A 25,475-nucleotide genomic window follows, 5' to 3' on the forward strand; every position below is an offset into this window, starting at 1 on the left:
TGACTTGGGATATATATATCCAGTTTTTTTTTCTTCGTGGGCCATTAGTCACTCACAAAGACTAATGGGACAAATCTCAGGGCCTAAGTGCAAGAAGTGACTCCAGATTTTTCTTAAAACTGACTTATTAGCAATGTTATCAATGGTAAAACAAATGGGCTGCCAAAAGAAACACTTTCTTTATTAAAAATTAGCCTTGAAAGGGATAAGGAACTAGGTGTCATAGTTATGATGTCTACTTATCTTACCTCCCCTTATTAACATTAAATGTAGGATAGATATTCTAATTATCAGATAATTTTCTTTCTTTTAGTCTTCATTCTTCATCTTCTAAATTTAAAACGTACTGCTAAAGAAGCCAATTATTTTCAATAATCAAGATACTTTTTTTCTTATATGTTTATTTTAAAAATTGAATGAATTTGCTTTTATTAGTAATCCCTTTACAAATAGATTCTTTTAATCTAGTTTTGGTATGCTCTCTGCTTTTAAATATGACATTAATTATTCTTGAAATATTCTTTGCTACCATCTGGGTCAGGCTTCATTGATTTGTCTCCAGGTTTCCAGTTAGCTGGACAAACTAGAAGAAAAGTTAATAAAATTTAATGAAGGTAAAATGTAACATTATATAGAATATCAAAATATATATAACTAAAAATAAAGGAAGAAATTGAGAAGTAATTTCTAAATTTTTGTACATACAGTCCCGGCCAAATTATAAGAGGCACTATAAGATTCTATGTAAAATCTTGATTTTCAGATTATACTTAACAGCTTTATTGTTTTTACGCGATTGAAATCGGTATGCACTTGTTTACGTTCGTGTATCAATTGATTAAATTAAACTATATGTAATATAAATTCCACTATTCGATAAATTAGACTATATATTATATAAATATGGAATGTTTATTATATCAGGTATTATATTAGTATATTGTAATAATTAGACCAAATTATAAGAGGCACTATAAGATTCTATGTAAAATCTTGATTTTCAGATTATACTAAACAGCTTTATTGTTTTTATGCGACTGAAATTGGTATGCACTTGTTTACGTTCGTGTATCAATTGATTAAATTAAACTATATGTAATATAAATTCCACTATTCGATAAATTAGACTATATATTATATAAATATGGAATGTTTATTATATCAGGTATTATATTAGTATATTGTAATAATTAGACCAAATTATAAGAGGCACTATAAGATTCTATGTAAAATCTTGATTTTCAGATTATACTAAACAGCTTTATTGTTTTTATGCGACTGAAATTGGTATGCACTTGTTTACGTTCGTGTATCAATTGATTAAATTAAACTATATGTAATATAAATTCCACTATTCGATAAATTAGACTATATATTATATAAATATGGAATGTTTATTATATCAGGTATTATATTAGTATATTGTAATAATTAGACCAAATTATAAGAGGCACTATAAGATTCTATGTAAAATCTTGATTTTCAGATTATACTAAACAGCTTTATTGTTTTTATGCGACTGAAATTGGTATGCACTTGTTTACGTTCGTGTATCAATTGATTAAATTAAACTATATGTAATATAAATTCCACTATTCGATAAATTAGACTATATATTATATAAATATGGAATGTTTATTATATCAGGTATTATATTAGTATATTGTAATAATTAGACCAAATTATAAGAGGCACTATAAGATTCTATGTAAAATCTTGATTTTCAGATTATACTAAACAGCTTTATTGTTTTTATGCGACTGAAATTGGTATGCACTTGTTTACGTTCGTGTATCAATTGATTAAATTAAACTATATGTAATATAAATTCCACTATTCGATAAATTAGACTATATATTATATAAATATGGAATGTTTATTATATCAGGTATTATATTAGTATATTGTAATAATTAGACCAAATTATAAGAGGCACTATAAGATTCTATGTAAAATCTTGATTTTCAGATTATACTAAACAGCTTTATTGTTTTTATGCGACTGAAATTGGTATGCACTTGTTTACGTTCGTGTATCAATTGATTAAATTAAACTATATGTAATATAAATTCCACTATTCGATAAATTAGACTATATATTATATAAATATGGAATGTTTATTATATCAGGTATTATATTAGTATATTGTAATAATTAGACCAAATTATAAGAGGCACTATAAGATTCTATGTAAAATCTTGATTTTCAGATTATACTAAACAGCTTTATTGTTTTTATGCGACTGAAATTGGTATGCACTTGTTTACGTTCGTGTATCAATTGATTAAATTAAACTATATGTAATATAAATTCCACTATTCGATAAATTAGACTATATATTATATAAATATGGAATGTTTATTATATCAGGTATTATATTAGTATATTGTAATAATTAGACCAAATTATAAGAGGCACTATAAGATTCTATGTAAAATCTTGATTTTCAGATTATACTAAACAGCTTTATTGTTTTTATGCGACTGAAATTGGTATGCACTTGTTTACGTTCGTGTATCAATTGATTAAATTAAACTATATGTAATATAAATTCCACTATTCGATAAATTAGACTATATATTATATAAATATGGAATGTTTATTATATCAGATATTATATTAGTATATTATAATAATTAGACCAAATTATTAGATGCACTGTAGTGTTTTAATAGTTACATGGTGTGTCTACCACTACAAAAATACAATTCCAATTTACTAGTATATAAGACGTAAACTCGATACTACGGTGGGGTACCTTTTTCATAGATGACGGTTGACATTGTCGATAGCAACTCTCTCCACATTGGTGACTTTTGGACGTGATGTGAATAGGCCTACCTTGACGGAAACTCCCAATTCGATATAAACACGCCTATCTTGACAGTAACGCCCATTTCAATCTGAACACGCCTACTTCGATGGATTGTCCAACTTAAGCAGTTGACTTGCTACTTGTGACTGCAACATTATCCACCTCTTTGCGCTGTTGCTACTCAGTCTCGATCACACGCAACGTACAACGTATTCACTCGACTGCTAAAGGCAACGCAGGAGCAACCACGACCGTGATCTTAATGCAGCTCTCCCGACTTCTCACAAAACAGCAATGCATCAACTAGTGGTATCCGTTCATCGAATTCTATCACAGCTATACTTCTGGTGGGGGAGTACTGTTGTGTGTCTACCACTACAAAAATACAATTACAATTTACTAGTATATAAGACGTGTTAACTCGATTCTATGAAGGTTGACATACATGAAGGTTGACATTGTCGATAACTACTATCCCCACACATGTTTAACATGATTTTGTATGCAATACTTTTTTATTTAAGCATATATGCTCAAGGCTTTTTATTCTGGAGATTTTTTTATATATTTTTATATACTTTCTATGCTCAGTAACAGTTAACTTTGCTACATCACAAAATGAAAGTTTGATTTGTTGTCAATTGAACGAATACAGTAACACTAGAGAATGGGAGAGATAACGCCCTCTGCTGTAGAAAAAAACATTCAGAATATGTATTGTGGTAAACAAATCTTACCTTCACCATGCTTATCTGTAAATTGAAAAGCTTGAACTAGTCGTAGTGTTTCATCTACAGATCTTCCGACTGGCAAATCATTTATTGTAATCTGTCGAAGTGTACCTTTTTCATCAATTATGAATAGACCTCTAAAAATTAAAAAATGAAGAAAATTAGAATGAGGTTAAAGCTTTTTATTGTAAAATGCACAATTCTAATGTATAGTAAAAGGAAGTTAGTAACTTTTCTTGTATTGTATTTAATTAAAAAATGTGAAATCAATTATTTAAGCTTAAATGAAAAATTGTAACTGGCATTTTGCTTGCTTGGTTGGTTGGTTCTAATGCCACTTGCCACACGGGCAAGCCTGCTTGGTGAAACCAGAGAGTGCGATTCTTGTTTTTCAGTGGCGCCATCTATGGCCAAGAATTCGACTTTCGCCACATCATACGCCACACCTGTTTATTAGGCGGACTCATTCATACATCCATTCATTCATTCATCCACCAGGGCGCGTAGCGTTTGTAAAAAGTACTAAAAGGTGCTTTTTTGGGGATTTCGTTTTTAAAAGCTTTCAAAGGTGCTTTTTTCAGCTGGTGTTTTTAAAAAGTGCTTTTTTTCCACAATTAATTTTTTTTTCTTCAGTGATATCTGATGGATCCCATGCATTTCACGAAAAATGGGGTGTTTGCTACGTAATCATTCACGTGGACTTCATGTCGTACCCACGTTATGACTTGCGCATGCGCGCACACTTAAACCGAAACCCGAGTGCTCTAATTCGGATAGAGAATATCAGATCCTTATGAAATGTTTTTCGTTTTAATTTAATTTAATTTTATTCTTGTTTATTTTATTTTACTTTTAACACTTTTTNATATTTTCTTCCTTTACCATATTTTTGTGTTGATTTTTTAAATATAATTTTTTATTTGCACTAATTATGTCTAAATTTTCACAAGATAGGTACCTCTTAAAAAAACCCAGACAGATCAATGATTTTGCTCTTTCATAAACGACACACCTTTCCAAGAAAACAAATATTATTATCATTTCAAAAAAAGACTTTCTGATATTTTTCACTAGAGTTACATTATTTTTAATTTAACTTTTGTAACTTAGTGATAATAGTGCTTGAAAAGTTTTTAAAAAGTGCTTATTTTTGATTCAAAGATTTGGCTACGCACCCTGTCCACAGATCGTAATTTTGACCTGAATCAGAACGATCGATTTCCAACCCAGTACCCCCAGATGTATTGATTTGTTATGGGAATATGGAGGACTTTGCGACTCGACAGAATTTTAACGTGCATCAGTCACCAACTATACGGGGAGTTTTCGGCCGGGGGGGGGGGTTCGAACCCACGAACTCTCGGACATGGGTCCCGCGCCCTACCGACCAGGCTATCCCGGCCTCCATTTTGCTTAATATAAAAGTTTTGATTATCATATTTTAAATAGTTTTATTATATTTTAAACAGTTTTATCATATTTTAAACAGTTTTTACTTATAAAATCTACATTAGGATCAAAATAGTCTTTTTATGTTTAAAAACTTCACAAAATTAAATATTTTTGAAAATTTAAAATTAAATAAATAAATGGGCCGACCAGTCTGTGTAGGGGGCAGGGAACTGTCCTTGCATCAGAAAGGTTCTGGGTTCGAATCCCGGGCAAGGCATGGATGTTTCTTTCCCTCTATCTGTGTTCTATGTCCTTTCTCCTTTGTGTGTGAATGTGACCCTCCCTATAAACGGGTTGTGGTAGTGTGACGTGGGCGACGCTGTTCTACCGCCATGGCTTCGCCACTGGTGCCCACTGGGTAACGAAAAGAGAATTAGCAGTTCTGGCACTTTCTGTGGCCAATGGACAATAGCTCCAAGTGCCCGTCATTAAAAAAAAACAAAACAAATATAAATAAATAAATGGAGAAAAAAAACTGAAAATTTGTGAGTTCGCAACAATTTTGTGGTCGCAAATGTTGGTTCAAAATGTTGCTCCAGCAAAAAAACCTAAAATTTTGGCTAAACTCATAGGTATAATAGATAAAATAGACCGGTTGTCATTTATTTAATTTTGGAAATACATTTTACTAAATTAAATAATCATTTTATTTACCTGAATGGAATTCCTTGAGTTTCTTCATATACTCCATAGTCTTTAGATATTTTTGCGTTTTTATCTGCTAACAGTGGAATGTTCATTTTGCCTAAACCACCATCTTTCCGTGGGGTGTTAATCCTATTAAAAAAAAAATAAATAAATAAAATAAGCTTCATAGATAAATTTTTTAAGACTTAGACAATGAATATGATACATTTTCGAATTATGTTTTGCAATATTGTTACGTTTTACCACTAATGCCTCCGGTTTGAGTAATAAAAATAAATACACCAGAATATGTAGAATATTTTAAAATCTCTATTTCTGTCTTTAAATTTGAAAAAGATGCCTTAATTTAAAAAGAAAAAAAATCTGATCTTGACTTAAATGGTTAAATGCTAATTTTGTGAGGTAAAACAACAATACATTTTACATAATTAAATCTTTTTTAAATTAACTGTACAACGCAAATGCTAATTTAGTAATGTAATTTTTTAAAAAAACTTGTAATGCAAACAAAAAAGCTTTAGAAGTATTTTTATTTAAGTATTCTAATTTTTGACAAAAAAAAAAAAAAAATATTGTTTCGGTTTATTTAGATTGTTAACTTTAAAAAAAAAAAAAAAATCAGCTTAATCATATTATTGATACCTTCAACTATAATAAAGTGCAAATTTGCTAAAAATCTTCAGTTGTTAATTTAAACTCTGCAGTATATGGTGTAATTAAATTTAAGATGGTTTATTTTGAGCAACAAAATAAACCATCTTAATACCCGCACACTGACCGCAGCCAGTGATGCTTGACTTCGGTGATCTACTGGGAACCGTGTCTTAATGAACACAATGGTTCAACTTAGCACTCATTACGCATATTATTCCATTTTTGCGACATGGCTGTACATGTTTCGTGGAATTTCTAAGCAGTATATAGAGTAATTAAATTTAAGATGATTTATTTTGCACAATAAAATGCTTCAACTTAGCACTCATTATGCATATTATTCCAGGCTGTAAATTTTTCGTGGAATTTCTAATAAGGGGTTGTTCCGTAATTTATTAATTTACATTAGAATCTTTGCCGGACATTATATAAATATATATATATACGTTACGGGTAACAATTTAATATTTAAGAGAAAAAAAAACGTTATTAAGAAACATTATGGAGCAAGGCTAAAACCAGTAAAAATTACTGGATCCTCTGACATCAAAAAAGTATTGATGTTTTTTCCTCATTAATACTTCGTTAGATGTTTTTAACGTTTTTTCCTGGCTGAAAAATTAATTTGCAATTTTCTAATGTGTGTATTTTGTTCTTTTTTGACAAATATTTTATTGACGCATGTTAAGGACAGTCATTACGGAACACCCTGCACATAATGTATATACAACTTAGATGTTTATATCTTACCAGGCTAAATGACTGAAATGACTGTCAGTCGAGCAAGCGACGACTTCGCAATTGATTCTTTTAAACTCTTCAATTCTGTCACTGAATAAAATTATTTCTGTTGGGCAGACAAATGTGCTAGAAGAAAGAAAAGAATTTTATATTCAAACCCAAAATCTGTAATAAAGTTTTTCAACCACAATAAGTTATATAAGAGGAAATTTGTTTTGTGTTATTATATTTATAAAATTTTAATTTTACACTTAAAGATGATGTCTTACTAATTCATTTAATTTTTACAGTAGTTGCAGTGAAAAAGTAGGTTGTAGTTGTTCATTTACGTCGCATTAGAGCTGCACAATGGGCTATTGGCGACGATCTGGGATACATCCCTGAGGATGATCCGAAGACATGCCATCGCAATTTTGATCCTTTGCAGAGAGGATGGCACCCCAGAATCGGTAGCCCAACGACCTGCTCGCGAAGTCGAGCACTTTACAGAAGAACAGTTTAACGAGGGCCAATACCGCGCACTCTCGATCCCTACGCAGACTAATCCAAGTGGTCACCCACCCGCACACTGACCGCAGCCAGTGATGCTTGACTTCGGTGATCTGCGGGGAACCGTGTCTTAAGGATGAGTCCACTGCGGGACTGTGAAGTTGCTGTTGTAGTTGTTCATTTACGTTGCACTAGAGCTGCACAATGGGCTATTGGCGACGGTCTCGGACCCATCCCTGTGGTTGATCCGAAGACCTGCCATTACAATTTTGATCCTCTGCAGAGGGGATGGCACCACCGCTTCGGTAGCCCGACGACCTGCCCGCGAAGTCGAGCACATTACGGTAGAACAGTTTAACGAGGACCAATACCACACACCATGGTCCCTACCCGCACACTGACCGCAGCTAGTGATGCTTGACTTCGGTGATCTGCTGGGAATAGTGTCTTAATGATCAGTCCACTGCGGGACTGTGAAAAAGTAGGGCCAACTTATGTAGATTTAATCAAAAATCTAAATGGGGCATTCTCACTGCATGCGATCGCACGTCAATGCGATTCGCGCATGCCCGAACGGTTATTAAATACGAGGGCAGTTTGAAAATAAAAACCAAACGAAAGAAAATTTACAAGAGGCAAATTTATTTTCAGATTCATAATTGCCAAGTTTGTTTAAACACTTATCAAACATTACAACTAGATTTAGAATACCCTCTTCATACAAACTTGCCGTTAACCAAGAGGTCATGGCCAAGATCGCTTAGCACCTAATATTAGTTATTGTAGCATATCTACCACTACAAAAATATAATTCCAATTCACTAGTGAACTTAATACAGCTGTGAACTTAATACACGTGATTTTAATACAGCTCTCACAATCAGCACTCAAAAACTACGGTGATCTTAATACAACCTTCCCGGCTTCTCACAAAATAGCAATAAATCAACTAGTGGTATCCGTTCATCGAATTCTATCAGTGATATAATTCTGGTGGGGGATTGCTGTAGCGTATCTACCACTACAAAAATATAATTCCAATTCACTAGTGAACTTAATACAGCTGTGAACTTAATACACGTGATTTTAATACAGCTCTCACGATCAGCACTCAAAAAGTACGGTGATCTTAATACAGTTCTCCCGGCTTCTCACAAAATAGCTATAAATCAACTAGTGGTATCCGTTCATCGAATTCTATCAGTGATATAATTCTGGTGGGGGATTACTGTAGCATATCTACCACTACAAAAATATAATTCCATTTCACTAGTATATAAGACATGTTAACTCGATTCTATGGGGGGGGGGTACCTTTTCATAGATGAAGGTTGACATTGTTGATTACGACCCTCCCCACAGTTATAAATTAAAAAAAAAAAGGAATTTGTTGTTTTAATCATCTCTTAATATTTTCCATAAATATATGGGTGTACTTAAATCATTAAGTTTTTCGAGAACACTCCGCTCATTTGTCATCAAATCATGGTTTATAAATCTGGTCATCTTAAATATGCTTGATCCGTGTATACTATTATTTTTTTTTGTTTGAGTTCAAGACTACAAATTTAGATATGGGTTGGACAAATCCGTTATGGATCGGCTATTCAACGTTGCTAATAGAACAAGAATTAAAAAAAAAAAATCTAACTATACATATTCAAGGAGGTTAATACAGAACACCCTCCCAGCATAAAATGTTTTTTGATAGTATATAAATTATACTTACAAGTCCAATGGATAGAAGAACAAAACTAAGTACTTGTTTTTATAATCACTTAGTTTTATTTGTTTGAAAGCGCCGTTAATAACAGCTGTCCCCTCAAAGTCAGGAGCTGGTTTTGTTAATTGTGGTGCCATTGCCCGTTTATATTACCAAAATAGGAAATCTAAAACAAATTTTTGTTTCATTAAAATGAATTCTGACGCACTACAAAAACAAATAAATTCTTGAAAAAAGTACAGCCGATTTTAAGAAAATTAAAAAAATATTTAAATACTAATTAAAAATCTGTTTTAATGGATGATTGACAGTGTAAAGATAAGCACAGATGGTGCTAGGGGTTAAAATTCGTTGTAAGGCTTACAGATTTTTATGGTTACTGCTTCCAATTGATTTTGTCACGTAAGCTTAAAAAAGCGCGTCATTTAGCAATATTATACTAGTAGTATTCTCAATATAACGCGTTTTTTCAATTTAAATTTCAACGAAACGAATTTGAAAGACTTCGCGAACTTGCTATGATGCTACCCAAAAAATATCTATCGGTTCTATTTTACACAAATGTACCCAAATAACATTCAAAACATGGCAGTGTTTTTGAACACCCTACGTAAAAAAAGAAAAAAATGTAACAATAAATCTGTAACTAACAATTTTGGATATTATATGCAATAATTACGCAAAATTTCGTAAATCTAGCTTAAATGTTTATGGAAATAAATTTTATTTCTATTTTTATAAAAAACTAGTTTTTTTTGTCTTTTGTTTACTTGCTATAACTTTAAAAATATTCAATAAAATTAAACAAAATTTTTGGAACAATTTTAAATTGCTTACAAAATTATTGCTTTAAAATTCGATTTGATTGAATAAAGCTAGATTTTCGAAGTTTTGTACAGTTATTGCAAGCAACAATCATAGTAATTGATGTAAGTTACAAGCTTATTACTTGATTTCCTATCATAGGGTGTTCAAAATTACTTGTTTTCGTTCGCAATTTATTGTCTGTCCCTTAAGCCCTTGAGAGCTTTAAACTTTATTGTAAAGTGTGAAAAATCGTATTAACTAAACACTTCTGAAGTTACAAATTTAAACAAGTATTTCTTGAAAAATTTAAAAAAAACAAACAAACTTAAAGTGTCTTTTTAATTGTTGTAGGGTATGTTCTGAATTAAAGACCAAGAGAAAGAACGATTTATCATTTTTCACGAAAGTGACGATACAATCGCCATCTGTTGCCTTTTGAGAATTACTAAGTTTTAACAAATCAATAACGTAAAAAATCGGTTCTTTCCGAGTGTTGTTATTTAGTGAAGTGTGACCGTGCTGGAAGAAAATTGTAACCGCGCGAAATTCGTTTTTTCTCAAAATCAATTTTTTATGAACATAAACCATTCTTTCCCTGTGATCTTCAATTACTAATGAACTTTAATAAGTTGGGATTTCGTCAAGAAAAGATGGTTTATATCGGGTTATAAGGTAGAAATAAAAATCGGGGAACGCTAAGTCTAACCATCATATGCTAATTAATTTGGGTAAATTACATTTTAAAATACATAATTAGATACAAAAACTTATTTTCTTCGACTAAATTATATTTTTTTCTTGACGCGTTTGGGTTCTTGATCCCCAGAATATGAAGGGTAGTTTAAATTTGTAAAGTATTTAAAAAAAAAGTATTATTTTGTAAAGTAAGCCATAAAAAATTCAATTGATTATACTTGAATAGTATTTTTTTTTAATTATTACACAAAGAAATGATAAATTTTAATTTCTACATATTGTAGAAAAAAGTATTTTCTATTTTTTTAATAAAAAGTATTTTATAGAACTTTTATAGCGTTTTTTGGACAACAATTGGCCAATTGGCTGGTCAGGATACGGGTCGAAATCTTGGACTCAAGAATTATTTCGGCGATTCAAAATTTTTTTTTCAAATTATAAAACTTGTTTATTAAATGATAACACTGGGGAATAAATTTTTTGTGGCATTTATACAAATACTTGATCTTGCCTAATTCGGGTCTGAAATTAGTTTCGCTCTTTTTTTTTTATACAAACAATGACATTTTTTAAATGTCATTTTTAGTCTATATTTTGTCGAAATGAATAAATTTAAAACCGTCATGTATACCAGGAAGTCACGTAAATGTTGCGACGAACTTCTAGGGAAGTTAGGGTGCATCATCAGGATTAAAAGTGTATAGGAACTCATGCCCGGAAATGTCATTGATTGTGGCTACGGGAGATACCCTCTTGTTAATTGCTCAGAAGCAGACGAGGAAACATTTCATAATAGGGTAGAGCCCCTAGCGGCGAATGACAACATTTTCGGGTATGGTTTCTCATGCAATTTTAATCTTGATAATGCTCATTAACATCTCTAGAAGTTTGTCGCAATATTTAAGTGATCCTCTGTTCTATATAAAGTCTTTAAATTTGTACATTTCGACAAAAAAATAAAAGATTAAAAATGCCAGTTTAAAGAAAAAAAAACTAAACTGTTGCTCGGAGAAAGTAACCGATTACAGATTTGAAATCCAAGTATCAAGGTACAAAAGTATACAAGCACTCTTAAAAAATTTTATACAACTGAAATAAAAAGGAAAAAAAAAACAAGAATTTGTTCCCAAATATAATTTAATAAGAAAACAATTATTTATTATTTTTATTGTTTAATTTAATACTGCTCGAAATTTTCCGGCTGTAATTAATGGATCAGAAATTTTTTTTACCTCATTTACACGTTATAATATTTATTGACCAACTACAAAAAAAAAATTGCTTAGAAATTATTTAACTGATTTTGCTCCTAATTTTTTTCTTTTTTTTTTTTAAAATTTTGTAAAAACTTACAACTCATGTGTTTTCTCTCTCGATCAAATCCGTCGAAAACAGTTATTCAGACATAGTCGATTTTTGTGCCTGATCTCGTAATTTATCCCGTAAATTCGTAAATTCTCGTAATCTCGTAAATTCTGATCTCGAAATACCATCAACTTTAATTTTAAGTTAAGATCCTTCAACCATACCGATTGTATTTTAGTGCGTGAAAATTCGATTATTAGATTAAAAGTTACTGAAGTGTTTAGTTTTCTTTTCGCATTGTGCATATGAAACAAAATGAAAACCTACAAAGTCTGTTAAAATTCAATTGTGTGTAGGTGTGTCGAAAATCTAAAATGTCCAGACAGATGCCCCAATATCCTCCTGAGATCTGACCTTTGACCTGCTTACTAGATATGACGAAATATTTCGTCACACACGAACTACTACAGAAATGGGCGACGTCATTTTTCGTCATGGAAACTACTTGAGGTGTGCTATTACTTATAACTGTGAATAAAAAAAAATTACATTTTGGAGCGAGGTGAACAAAAGTTTATTTCCTAGTTAACAGGCTAAATATTTACCGAAATTACGATTTTTACTTAGAAATATGTAGCTTAAAAACTCATAAATGCCATAAAAAATTCAATTGATTGTACTAGAATAGTATTTTTTTATAATTACTACACAAGGAAATGATAAATTTTAATTTTTACATATTGTAGAAAAAAGTATTTTCTATTTCTTTCATAAAAAGTATTTTATAGAACTTTTATAACGTTTTTTGGACAACAATAAAATTGTACTGTAGGTAATTTCTCGGAAAAAATAGTTCAATAACAATTTATTCAATTGCTATTTTATTATATTCAAACAAACCAGTCAAATAACCGTAAATAAAATGGTAATCAAGCTGTTAACTGTAAGAAAAACCATTTATTAACTGCTTACCTAATACGGTTAAACAGTCAGAATTTTTCCGCACCAATTAAGCACCCCTAATGAAACCGCCTAGTTCCTTGCAACTGCGTGCATATTATAGCCGAGAGGAGTAATGTATCAGTCTCATGATCGTTAGACCTGGGGTTCAAGTCCCAGTGTTGACACTACCAACTAAGCCAACCGCTTTTCCCTTCAACGCATGAAGAGTTTCCAGTGTCCTGCACTCCCTAAATTGTGACCTACACTCTCCGATACCCATTACCTAACGAAAAGCCTAACTCCTACGTTAATTTAAATTTCTCTTTTATGGTTTTGAAACCTTGCTATTTGTAAATGGTTAAAAAAGATACAGTTTTGAATTTCTGGTTTTATAACCAAAGTAGTTGTTAATTGTTTCAAAACGTAGAGGCAAAAAATTTTCTTTAACGTAAATTTGACGGTTAATCGAATAAACAGACTGCTGCCTGTTATTTTACTATAATTTTAGAATGAAAATTCCAACAGGGTGAACAACATATTCAGCATATATTTATTCACTTAAAAAATAATATTTTGTCATTTTTTTTCTATTCGTATGCTTTTGTAAAAAACGATTGTCTTTGTATACAATTAAATGGTTTTACTCCTTGGTACGAATTCTTTATTGCAAGGAAGTTGAATTTGTTTCAAGACCAAAATGTGAAGAAACATTCTATAAAAGTATTCTAAAATGTGTACAAAAAAAACCTAAAACTTAAAATCTACTATTCTGATGCAATCATTAAAAATAATAATTAAGTTTATTTAAACGTAATTTTTAAAACTTTTTTTTAATCCTATTACTGAGTTTACTTTCTTGTAAGCATATTCCTTTATACGTATTTCAAAATAAAAAAACGCATTTTTTGAAATTATTTAAAGCTTGGTTCTCAGGAGATTAAGTGTGGTATACTTATTTCGAGATCAGGTACACTTATTTTATTTTCAAAAAAAGGCAGCATTGTATTTAAAAATGTTAAGACAGAGCTGACGAACCTTTATAACAATTAAAGTAAAACCTGGTTAAAACTTAAAATTAATAAAATTTATTTTTATTTCTTTAAATATTTTTTTTTAGAAAAAAGTATTCCTTAGTTTTTTAGAAATACAATTTAGCACTGAAGCGGTGTAAATATCATTGTTAGTTTTGTTAAATAAAACGAAATGAACTAAAATTTATAAACTCAAATAAAAAAATCAAGTTCAAACACATTTCTCATTTTAATGCATTTTGTATGAAATTGCTGGAAGACATGCGTTCAAACATTTTTTAAAATCTTTTTTACCAAAAACGACCATGTTTTTGGATGACTTTTTTTAAACTAATGAGGCACGAGATTAAAATAATAATAAAATATGCGAATTTTACTCAAAAATCGCAATAAAAATGTTTTACTTAGAATAAAGTAAAATTTTAAATATAACACAATATTCTTTTTGAAAAATAATTTCAATTAATGAATTGTATTAACTGCCTTAGTTATTGCATAAAAAATGATAAATTTTAGTTTTTAAATTTTTTTTGTATACTGTAGGATACTTTAATAGTTTATTTATTGACATTTTGGTCATGAGACGCAATACATTATACTTAAAAAATGAGAAATTTATATGCCTAAAGTCGAGTCGAATTTGCAATAACTAAATTACAATAACTAAATTGCAATTACAATAACTAAACAATATAATTGCAATAACAATTTCAATAACTAAATAAGATTGAATTTCTTACCTTTCTTATGATTTTTGTTTGTAATTAATCACTTTACCAACGAAAGTAAACCGACCAACAAAGGTGGAGATAATCACATATACAAATATATCTTTACATAGACAATTGCTTTGTAAAAATATATAAATAGAAAAAATACTCATAAATTATTATTTAAATGATTGAGAGAGTTAAAACTATACCAAGCTTTGCCCAATTTAATAGACGCCGGGTTCTTAAGAGGATATACATATCACTACGAATATGCATACATTTTGTTACACAATAACTTGTTATTAAGAAAAAAGAATAATATTTACGACCAAAATAACTACAAAATATTAATTAGGTCATTAAAGATCAACAGCTTGCGCTAATTTTAAAAATGCTTAATAAAGATTTTCCTTTTAACAGAAATAAACCATGAAAAATACAAGATTTTATCTTTACTCACTGGATTTCTTCAAACGTAAAAGATTGCGAAGTGAAGAGATATTTGAATGTTACAGCAACAAAAACGACAGGGAATCTTAATCTGATTGCTGCTATGCCGGTTCGAATTCGACGAAAGAAACCGGATGCATCTACGTCATGTTAATATTGAAAGTGTGGATTCATCCTGAGGGGAAATGTTGAAGAATAGATAATTTGCGACGAAAATAAAAACTAAATTACCATTCTTTAATGCAAAGGAAAAAACCCACAAAACTGAAGCAATAGTTTCGACTCACCTTTTTCTTGACCTGATATGCCTTGCTTTATGAAGTATTCAGGCAGACACAATTATAAGGTAGTTTAGAATATTGTTTGAGAAGATAAAAAAAAAGTTCTTAGTTTCGAATGATGATCACATTGTTATAGAACAACGATTTCTCACGACATAATTTATACTTACAAGAATATAATATGGTAAAAAAATTCTGTTTATATTTTTTATTTTTGTTCTATATCGCTGTAAGCTTCTTGTTGAACTCATATCGTAATCGTGCAAATTCGTACTACCAAGAATATCATAATAAATGTGTAGCTGTCGAATCCTCTGGTTTTCGCAGGTGATTTTACTTAATTGCTTACAAGAATACAATAATATATGATGTAAAAAATTTTGTTCTTTTTTGTTCTATATTTCTGTAAGCTTCATGTTGAACTTATATAGTGGTCCCGCAAATTCATACCAGCGGGAATATTATAACAAATGTATAGCTGTCGAATCTTCTGATTTTCGCAGGTGATTTTTTTTTATAGGTAGAGTTGTTACATAATGTATATATTTGTGTATTTTTCTTAATCCCATAAGGTTCTTTTTGTAGTTATGTTAAAATATTTTTTGAAATTGAGATTAAATTATAAGGTGTGTACTATTTTGAAAGCTTTATCTGCTGTAGAGAACTTGCCATAAACTTGAACTTCTGTGCTTATAAATAAGCTAATTTATAAAAGCTCTGTGTTTGTAACGACAAGCAATGATGAGAAATGATCAATGACGCACCAAAGAAAATAGTTTCCAAATGTTAGCCCTTCTTCTTGGTCCCACGCAAACCTTTACTGTTATTTACATTTAGGAAAATAATTTGTATTGTTTTTGCATTTTCTGAAGTTATCAGCAAATGGATGACAAATCATAGGAGGAAACAAGTTTTCCTTTGACATTTAAAAATTAATAAAGTTGGTGATAATTATGCTTATGGTTTTATAAAGGGTTAATAAAGTTGATTTATAATGATTTTGACTACCACTACAGATTAAAATTTGAAGTTAATTCATGAAAATCAAAACAATGTTCTTCATAACTTTAAATTGTTTACACTGTTATTTTATAACCGTCGTAGAGCAGCCGGCCCAGTTTGAGTTTACGACTACCAATGTTCAACTTTGTAGTCTTGTAATTTTGAACCCAATCCAGAAGACAGAAGAACTGTATAAAGTATGGAGAGGACTTTTTGATTGAACTAACCCGCATTAGCGTTACATGGATAGGAAAACCGCGAAACGAGTCAAGCCCTTTACCCCCTGAGCCACCACGGCTCTTTTTTTACACTGTAAAAAAATCTTGCTTACAGTTGTAATATCAATCGTTATACCACTACGTAGAATCTCAAGCGGAAAGTGTAAAAAAGCGTTGGTTATGCAAATGGTACCGTCGTGAATAGTTATAGTAAAAAAATTTTACATCTATTTTTAAGTATTTAAAAATATAAACCAAACCATTGTTGTAAATAAAGATAATATGTAATTTACTATATATGTTTAATTTTTCAAAATAAATAATGATTATACTTGATTTATAAATCTTATGCAGTTGGAAAAGATTTAAAATGATTCGTCAGTAATTTTATATTTAGATAATATCGTGAATCAGAAGTATTTTTTAGTATTTAAAAATATAAACCAAATCTTTGTCGTAATAAAGATAATATGTAATTAACAATAAATGTATAATTTTTCAAAATAAATAATGATTATACGTGATTTATAAATCTTATGCAATTAGAAAAGATTCAAAAGGTTCTGTCAATAATTTTATATTTAGATAATATCGTGAAAGGAGTTAGAAAAGAAAAAATGTAGAGGATGGAAATTCCACTTACTTAAGATATTGACTCAGAATACTTGCAAGTCACTTCGACTTAGAAATGGAACTTAAATGCTATTCTAGTGTGGGAGATTACGCAAGTAACTGAATCTTAAATCCTTCATTATTTTAGAGGTCAAATTCTACTTTATATTTAACTTCAAAAACATATAAATCGAGTCTTAAGGTTGGAGCAGTTGATGGATTAAAGAAATCTTTTTTCTTTTGAAATTTTATAACAGTTAGGAGTAAATAATCAAGTGAATATATGTATTTTTTTATTTATATTTAACTTAGAAAAAAAGGTTGTCAGAATTTTCCATCATAGCTTTAAATAAAATAAATAAATAAATATTTTCTATTAGTAGAAAAGTACAGCTCTGGATTGAACAAAGAATAAAAAAAAAAATAGCTAGAATTATTCGCGATAGCTTCAGATAAAAGAAAAATAAATAAATAAATATTTTCTGTTAGTAGAATAGTGCAGCTTGTAATTGAAAAAAGAATGAAAAAAGGTAATTACAGAATAAAACCAAATAAATGAATAAATATTTTCTGTTAGTAGAATAGTACAGCTCGTAATTGAACAAAGAATAAAAAGCGGTAGTTGGAACTACTCATGACAGTTTGATACAAAATAAAACTAAATAAATAAATAAATATTTTCTGTTAGTATAATAGTGCAGCTTGTAATTGAACAAAGAATGAAAAAAGGTAATTACGAAATAAAACCAAATAAATGAATAAATATTTTTTGTTAGTAGAATAGTACAGCTCGTAATTGAACAAAGAATGAAAAAAGGTAGTTAGAATTACTCATGACAACTTGATACAAAATCAAATCAAATAGGTAAATAAATATTTTCTGTTAGTAGAGTAGTACAGCTCACAATTGAACAGAGAATGAAAAAAGGTAGTTAAAATTACTCATGAGAGCTTGATACAAAATAAAACCAGTCCCGCAGTGGACTGATCGTTAAGACACGGTTCCCAGCAGATCACCAAAGTCAAGCATCACCGGCTGCGGTCAGTGTGCTGGTGGGTGTCCACTTAGATCAGTCTGTATAGGGACTGAGGGTGCGCGGTATTGGTCCTCGATAAACTGTTCTACCGTAAAGGACTCGACTTCGCTTGCAGGTCGTCGGGCTACCGAAGCAAGGGTGCCATCCCCTCTGCAGAGGATCAAAATTGCGATGGCATGTCTTCGGATCATCCTCAGGGCTGTTTCCCAGACCGTGGCAATAGCCCATTGTGCAGCTCTAATGCGACGTAAATGAACTACAACAACAATAAAATAAAACCAAATAAATGAATGAATATTTTCTGCTAGTAGAATAGTACAACTCGTAAATGAACAAAGAATGAAGAAAAGGTAGTTAGAATTACTCATGACAGCTTGATACAAAATAAAATCAAATAAATAAATATTTTCTCTGTTAGTAGAATAGTACAGCTCGTAAATGAATAAAGAATGAAAAAAAGGTAGTTAGAATTACTCATGACAGCTTAATACGAAATAAAACCAAATAAATAAATAAATATTTTCTGTTTGTAGAATAGTTCAGCTCGTAATTGAACGGAGAATTAAAAAAGGTAGTTTAAATTACTCATGACAGCTTGATAAAAAATAAAACCAAATAAATAAATTAATTTCTTCTGTTACTAGAACAGTACAACTCATGATTTAACAAAATTTTACATAAGTTAATCAGGATTACAGAGGAAAACATGTTTAGTGAGACAACTAAATTAATATTTTCTATTAGCAGAAGAATACAGCTCGTAATTGAACAAAGAATGTAAAAAGGTAATCAGGATTACACGTAAAAACTTCATTTTTGATTAAATACACTGAAGAGCCAAAAAAACTGGTATACCTGCCTAATATCGAGTAGGGTACCCGCGAGTACGCAGAAGCGCCGCAACACGACGTGGCATGGATTCGATCAATGTGTGAAGTAGTGCTGGAGATAATTGACACCATGAATCCTGCAGGGCTGTCCATAAGAGGGAGTAAGAGGGGGTGGGGATATCTTCTGAACATCACGCTGCAAGGCATCCCAAATATATTCAATAATGTTCATGTCTGGGGATTTTGGTGGCCAGCGGCACTCTTCTGAATTTAGACACTTCCGCTGGCCACCAAAAGCCTCAGACATGAACTTTATTGAACATATTTGGGATGCCTTCCAACGTGATGATCAGAAGATATCCCCGCCCCCTCTTACTTCCACTGGTTTATGGACAGCCCTGCAGGTTTCATGGTGTCAATTATCTCCAGCACTACTTCACACATTGATCGAATCCATGCCACGTCGTGTTGCGGCGCTTCTGCGTACTCGCGGGTACCCTACACGATATTAGGCAGGTATACCAGTTTTTTTGGCTCTTCAGTGTATATTAATCAGTATTATTTGTGAGTAAAAGAACAAGGATTAAAAAAATTTAGTCAGAATTACTTATGATATCCTTATATTGAATGAAATAAGTAAATAAATTACCAAATTAACGTTTTTTATTAGTGGAAGAGTACAGCTTGCGGATGAACAAAAAGTAAAAAAAAAGTAGCCAGAATTGCTCATGATTGCTTCATACTAAATTAAATAAACAAACTAATAAATTAATTAATATTTTTTGCTATACGGCCCCTAAATGAACAAGGATAGGAAAAAGGTAGTCAGAATTAATCACGATAACTTCATATTAAGTAATTCATATTAAATTATTTCATATTAAATTAAATAAATAATTATTTTACGTTTATAGAATTGAAGTCATGATTAAATTGGGATTTAAAACAATTTAATGGAACAATTTTACAGCTAATAAGTTGTATTTGTTCGATCTGATTTCGATAAATAGACAAACTGATGACTTTTCCCTGGACCTTTCATTGTCTGGGAACACAGCCATTGTATTGTTTCCAGATAGGTATTTTACAAGTTTTAGGATTTTTCACCAGGCAACCTATTGCACTAAAATATCGCAACCTATTGCACTAAAATATCAAATTGCCTTCATGGAAGCAGGCATTTTTTTTGTCAACAACTTTCAATTGAAAAATCTGAAAACGTGGTTCATCATTATGCTATCTCATACCCTTAGTATATGTAATTTTGTTTACCTATTAATTACAATTTGTTTATTAATTATTTATTAATTACCAGCATTAATTTTTTAATAATATTTTTTTAATCACTATAATAGAGTAAAATCATTATTTCTTCACTATTTGTAATCACCATTTGTAATTCTTGTTTCTTGCGTCATGCATTTGTTTCATCCTAAGTTCATCGAACAGTTTTGTAAGTTAATAAGTTATGGTATTTTCCCTATCTGATTTCGATAAATAGGCTAACTCATGTCTGTCCCAAGGACTTCCCATTGTCTGGCCAATATATCTAGGAAATTGTTAACAACAATTTTAAAGAATGAATGTAAATAGGGTTGACCTTACAGTGATAGTTGAAAATAGTTTTTTTTTTGTTGCGAAAGCTGATCGTTGATTGTCAAGGTTATTTGTTAAAAGATACTTTGTCATAAATTAAAGTGAACCAAATATTTTGATTCAAGGCATTTTAGCGAATGACAGATCTCATTAAAGAAATCGAAAACTTTTCCTTATATGTTTGAAACATATTGCATTTAACATTGGTTTTGTATTGTTCAAATTTATGTATTTTTCGTTACATTTAAATATCAGTTTTAACGACGTATTGTAGCACTTTCTACATAATTCACTTTTGTATCTATTGTAATTTTTTTGATATTTTTTTAAGAAATCAGAGTGTTATAATTTAACCTTACCCTCTGTACTTATTGTAAATTCAAGTTTTGATTTTTTTTCTCTCTCTCTTGTATGCCTGTTAAGGCAGAGGGGTTAGATTGTTCATGTTTTCCTGTGGCGCCATCTATGGCCAAGAATTCGAGTTCTGCCACACCCATACGTCACGTCCGTTAATAGAGCGGACCCATTCATACATCAATTCATTCATCCACAGATCGTATTTTTGACTTGAATCAGAGAACGATCAATCTCCAATTCAGTACCCCCAGAGTTATTTATTTGTTATGGGAACACGGAGGACTTTGCGACTCGACAGATTTAACGTGCGTCAGTCACCATTTACTACACGAGGAATCTTCGACCGGCGGGGTTCGAACTCACGAACCCTCGGACATGGTCCCAGCGCCCTACTAACCAGGCTATCCCGATTTTTTTTTCTGATTCATGTAAAAACCAAATGTATTGACCCTTTATCAGCAATTGAAATTCAAACATTTTCTGATTAGTTCGAGTGCTCAAATTTGAATTGAACTTTTGTGCCGAAGGAAAATAGAAGTTTTATTGTCCTTTGGCCAATAAAAGCAGCATGAAGAGCCATTTTATTGTCAACGGTAATTTCGACAGCTTTTCTTCTAGCTAGAGTGCCAAAAGAAAATATAAGTTTGACTTGTCATCTGATTGCAACGAGTAGAATATATCATTTCAAAGTTGATCCAAACTTTGATATTTTCTGTCAATCTAGAATGCTCAAATTTCAGCTAGAGCTCTGTGCTGGAGTAAAACGCAAATTTCGATCGTCTTCTGATACTTATTGGCAAACGTATTGCAATTTTATCAACAATCATAACTTCAACCACTTTCCGATTAACTAGTGTTCTTAAATATAATTTGGAGCTCCGTCTTGAATGAAAAAACAAGCTTCAAAACCTTCTGACCGATAAAAGCAGTATAGATCACTATTTTATCGTCTTGCTAAACTTTGACCACTGAGTAGCTGGAGTGCTTAAAGTAGAGCTTTTTGCCTTATGGCAATATAAATTTTAATATTTTCATGTAGATAATAGAATTTATCACCAATTGAATTTAGATAGAATTTATCACCAATTGAATTTAGATAGAATTTATCACCAATTAAGTTTAAAAAAAATTTCATTGTACGCAAACTAACATACACATAATAAAAATGAAGAAAAGTAATGATCGAAGGAAAAGTTTTAACTGAACTTTTCTTTTCCCCGATATTGCTGGAAATTGAATTACAGTAAATGGCATCGAAATATATACAATAATAATAATAATAATAATAATAATGTTTAATTAAACATTTCGAAAAAATGTGCTTTTGATTTCAAATTGAAATGTATTTTTAATTTTTTAATAATGATCAATAAAAATTTTTCTTTTTCAATATTATATTTATTGAAATTTCGAAAATGGTTTTTATCATATAAATATTTTTTTTAAAAGTAAAAAAAAAGGGAAAAGAAACGTACAAAAAATATATTTTTAAACGGAATTACTTAAATATCCTATATTAAAGTCAGAATATGATCAGATCAATATGGTTTTGAAGTCAAAAACTTCAATTATTTTACGCAATTTTCAAGGAGTAACTTTAAAATACTTCAGGTAATAAAAGATAGATATTACAGTGTATTAATATAATAAAAGATAGATACTGCGATATATTAAGATAATAAAAGATAGATATTGCAAAATATTAAGAAAATGAAAGATATTGCAATATATTAAGATAATAAAAGATAGATATGACAATATATTAAGATAAAAAAAGATAGATATTGCAAAATATTAAGATAATAAAATATAGATTTTGTAATATTATTAATATTAGATATTTAAATAATTACTTACCGAAAATACCCACTAAGTTCTTTCGTTTTTCAAAGTTTTTATTCATTCTGAACCGGTTTGAACTTCATTTGGAAACTGAATTTAAAACGCGAAAAGATTCCGAGTTTGATCATAAACAGCTGATATATCTTTTCTGTAAGATTGGTAGTTGGTTTTGTTATTTAAGCAAAGCATCTGTCTTAAAATTAACGAGAAGTGTGCTATAACACGCGCTTTGATTTTATTAAAATGTGATTTAACGGTTGTAATTTCGACAAAATTCAAGTGCTTCTTTTATCTTAATGACTTAATGATTCCTAGTTTCAAAATTGCACTTTCGTTACATGCATTAAACTTATCTAGGTTTTAGAAAGTCTTAAAATACACTGTTTCTACATTTTACGACATTTTTACGACTGAGTTTTCTTTTTCCAAATGATTTTGATAAAAGTAACGTAGATAAAGCAATTCTCTTGTGAAGTTAAAGAATATTTTGGTTGGATATTTTATAGTCCAGATATTGATGGAAAATCCCTAAAGATGTCTTTGAAAATACAAAAAATCCCTTTTTTGAGTCTCCTGAAATACAGCATGCAATATATTGCACTACATTTGGTATAATTTTAGCACTTAAATGGATAATTATAAAATAATATTAGTATTTTACAAATTTTTTCAGTTTGTCTGTGTTTACAAAGCGATTATCTATGTAAAAAATGGTTTTATCCCCGTATCTTTCTGTTAATTAATTCCTCAGTTTTTCACCAGGTTGCACTGAAAGTAGTTTTATTTTATAGCAATTTTGGAGCATTTTGCTTAAAATTGTAATTTATGTAATAGATTGAAGCAGCAAAGAGGTATTGAAAAAATAGTCATTCTTTGAACATTTTCGTTGCAATTTTTTGAATTTAAATAGTAATAATTACAAATTTTTATTTCTTGCTTCTCTCCAGATTATTATTGAAAAATATTCACAATTTTATTGAAAAATAAATTTGCAAAAAATTATTAATCAAGTGTAGTTTGCACAAGAACATTTCGTGCTTACATAAGTCCGAAGAATATTAATGCAAATAGGTTCACTGGTTTGTTTGATATCATGGAACATTTTATTAAACTGCTGAAAGGATAGAAAAATAGTTTGAAATAAATAAAAATTGAAACATTAATCAGTCAGAATTGTTTGAAACAAAAATCTCATTTTATATGGGAAGCTTATTTTATGTGTGAAATCTTTTTGTTAGATATCATGGAACATTTTATTAGGCTGCTTTAAGGATATCAAAATAGTTTGAAATAAATAAAAATAATTTGAAACAGAAATCTCATTTTATATGGGAAGCTTGTTCTATGTGTGGAATATTATTATTAAATATCATAGAACATTTTATTAAACTGCTGAAAGGATATAAAAAAAGTTTGAAATAAATAAAAATTGTTTGACTACTTTTATATCAGAAGCTTATTTCATGAACGAATTTTGTGTGAGATGATTTTCGTTCAGCTTTATACTTTCCAATAAAATAATTTTGTAATTTTGTAGTATATTTTAAAATACAGTCTGTTAATCGAATATTTCTTTTTCGTATTAATGCTTAATTTATTTTACTTGTTTCATAGGGCCGGGATAGCCTGGTTGGTACGCCCTTGGGCCCTTGTCCAAATGGTCGTGAGTTCGATCCCAACCGACCAAAGACTCCCCGTGTAGTAAATGGTGACTAGTGCCCTTTAAATCTGTCGGGGTCACTATTGTCTCTAAGTTCCCATAACAAGTTAGACCTCTTGGGGTACTGAATTGGACATTGATCATTCTCTGGTTCAGTTCAAAATCTGTGGATGAATGAATGAATGTATGAATGGGTCCACCCTTTAAAAAAAGGCTGTGACGTGCGTGTGTGTGGCTGAAGTCGCATTCTTGGCCATAAATGACGCAACTGAAAAACGAGGAACGCCCACACTGCCTTAAATTCACATTGTTTCACCAAGCAGGCTTGCTGGTTCTTGCAAGTGGTGGCATTAGAAACAACAACGACAACACTTGTTTTATATTCACTAAATCTTAAAAATATACCTCAAAATTTAGTTTTTTCATAACCATAATATTCAATATGATTCTGAAAACATTTGATTTGACATCATATTGGGAGGGGGCGCCAAAACTGAATTTGTCGTAGGATTTTGTGTCCGGGTTGCAAAGGCGGTAGATGTGCAAGTCTGACTACATTGTCACCATTATGATGTTGGTCACAAAATTATAGAGCTTTAAGAGGGCGCCATATAACGGGAGAAACTTTTTGTTACAAATTCCTTTTCACTTCCATAACTAATTTAAATATAGAAAAAGTGAGTTCAGACAAGTCAAGAGTAAGCCGTGAAGTTTCAAATACTGAAAAAAAATTTATATATTTCAATGAATCTAAACTATGAGAAGATGACTTCGGATTGAGCAATGGAGAATTTCTCTTCCAATAATCTGTTTGAATTTTGTTATTTTAAATTTTTTTTTCAG

The 25,475-nt window shown here is 30.4% G+C and overlaps 1 protein-coding gene across 5 annotated transcripts; it reads right to left on the minus strand.

Annotated features, from left to right (window-relative positions):
• Positions 1–381: 381 nt before the first annotated feature.
• LOC107445276 (peroxiredoxin 2) lies at positions 382–23,438 on the minus strand. 5 transcript variants are annotated; one of them, XM_071188432.1, is made up of 7 exons: positions 22,988–23,195; positions 15,485–15,556; positions 9,260–9,419; positions 7,051–7,167; positions 5,653–5,775; positions 3,553–3,683; positions 382–583 (listed from the first exon to the last, which is right to left on the minus strand). In XM_071188432.1, the coding sequence occupies exons 3-7, from the start codon at positions 9,388–9,390 to the stop codon at positions 501–503; spliced, it is 585 nt and encodes a 194-aa protein (XP_071044533.1). In that variant the 5' UTR covers positions 9,391–9,419; positions 15,485–15,556; positions 22,988–23,195; the 3' UTR covers positions 382–500. The 5 variants fall into 5 exon arrangements, with proteins under 5 accessions (XP_071044533.1, XP_015915117.1, XP_015915120.1 ...); XM_016059631.4 differs by lacking the exon at positions 15,485–15,556 and having other exon boundaries at positions 22,988–23,438; XM_016059634.3 differs by lacking the exons at positions 15,485–15,556; positions 22,988–23,195 and adding an exon at positions 17,342–17,473.
• Between the last annotated feature and the right edge of the window lie 2,037 nt (positions 23,439–25,475).

The sequence above is a fragment of the Parasteatoda tepidariorum genome, chromosome X2 (assembly GCF_043381705.1).
Source record: "Parasteatoda tepidariorum isolate YZ-2023 chromosome X2, CAS_Ptep_4.0, whole genome shotgun sequence".
Classification (NCBI taxonomy): domain Eukaryota; kingdom Metazoa; phylum Arthropoda; class Arachnida; order Araneae; family Theridiidae; genus Parasteatoda; species Parasteatoda tepidariorum.

Excerpts from the sequence above, each read along its gene's own strand:
- LOC107445276 (XM_016059631.4), bottom strand. The coding sequence starts at position 9,390 with ATGGCACCACAATTAACAAAACCAGCTCCTGACTTTGAGGGGACAGCT. Across the intron at positions 5,776-7,050 it reads CATTTCAGTCATTTAGCCTG|GATTAACACCCCACGGAAAG; the intron begins GTAAGATATAAA and ends TTTTTTTAATAG. Across the intron at positions 584-3,552 it reads TACAGATAAGCATGGTGAAG|TTTGTCCAGCTAACTGGAAA; the intron begins GTAAGATTTGTT and ends CTTTTCTTCTAG.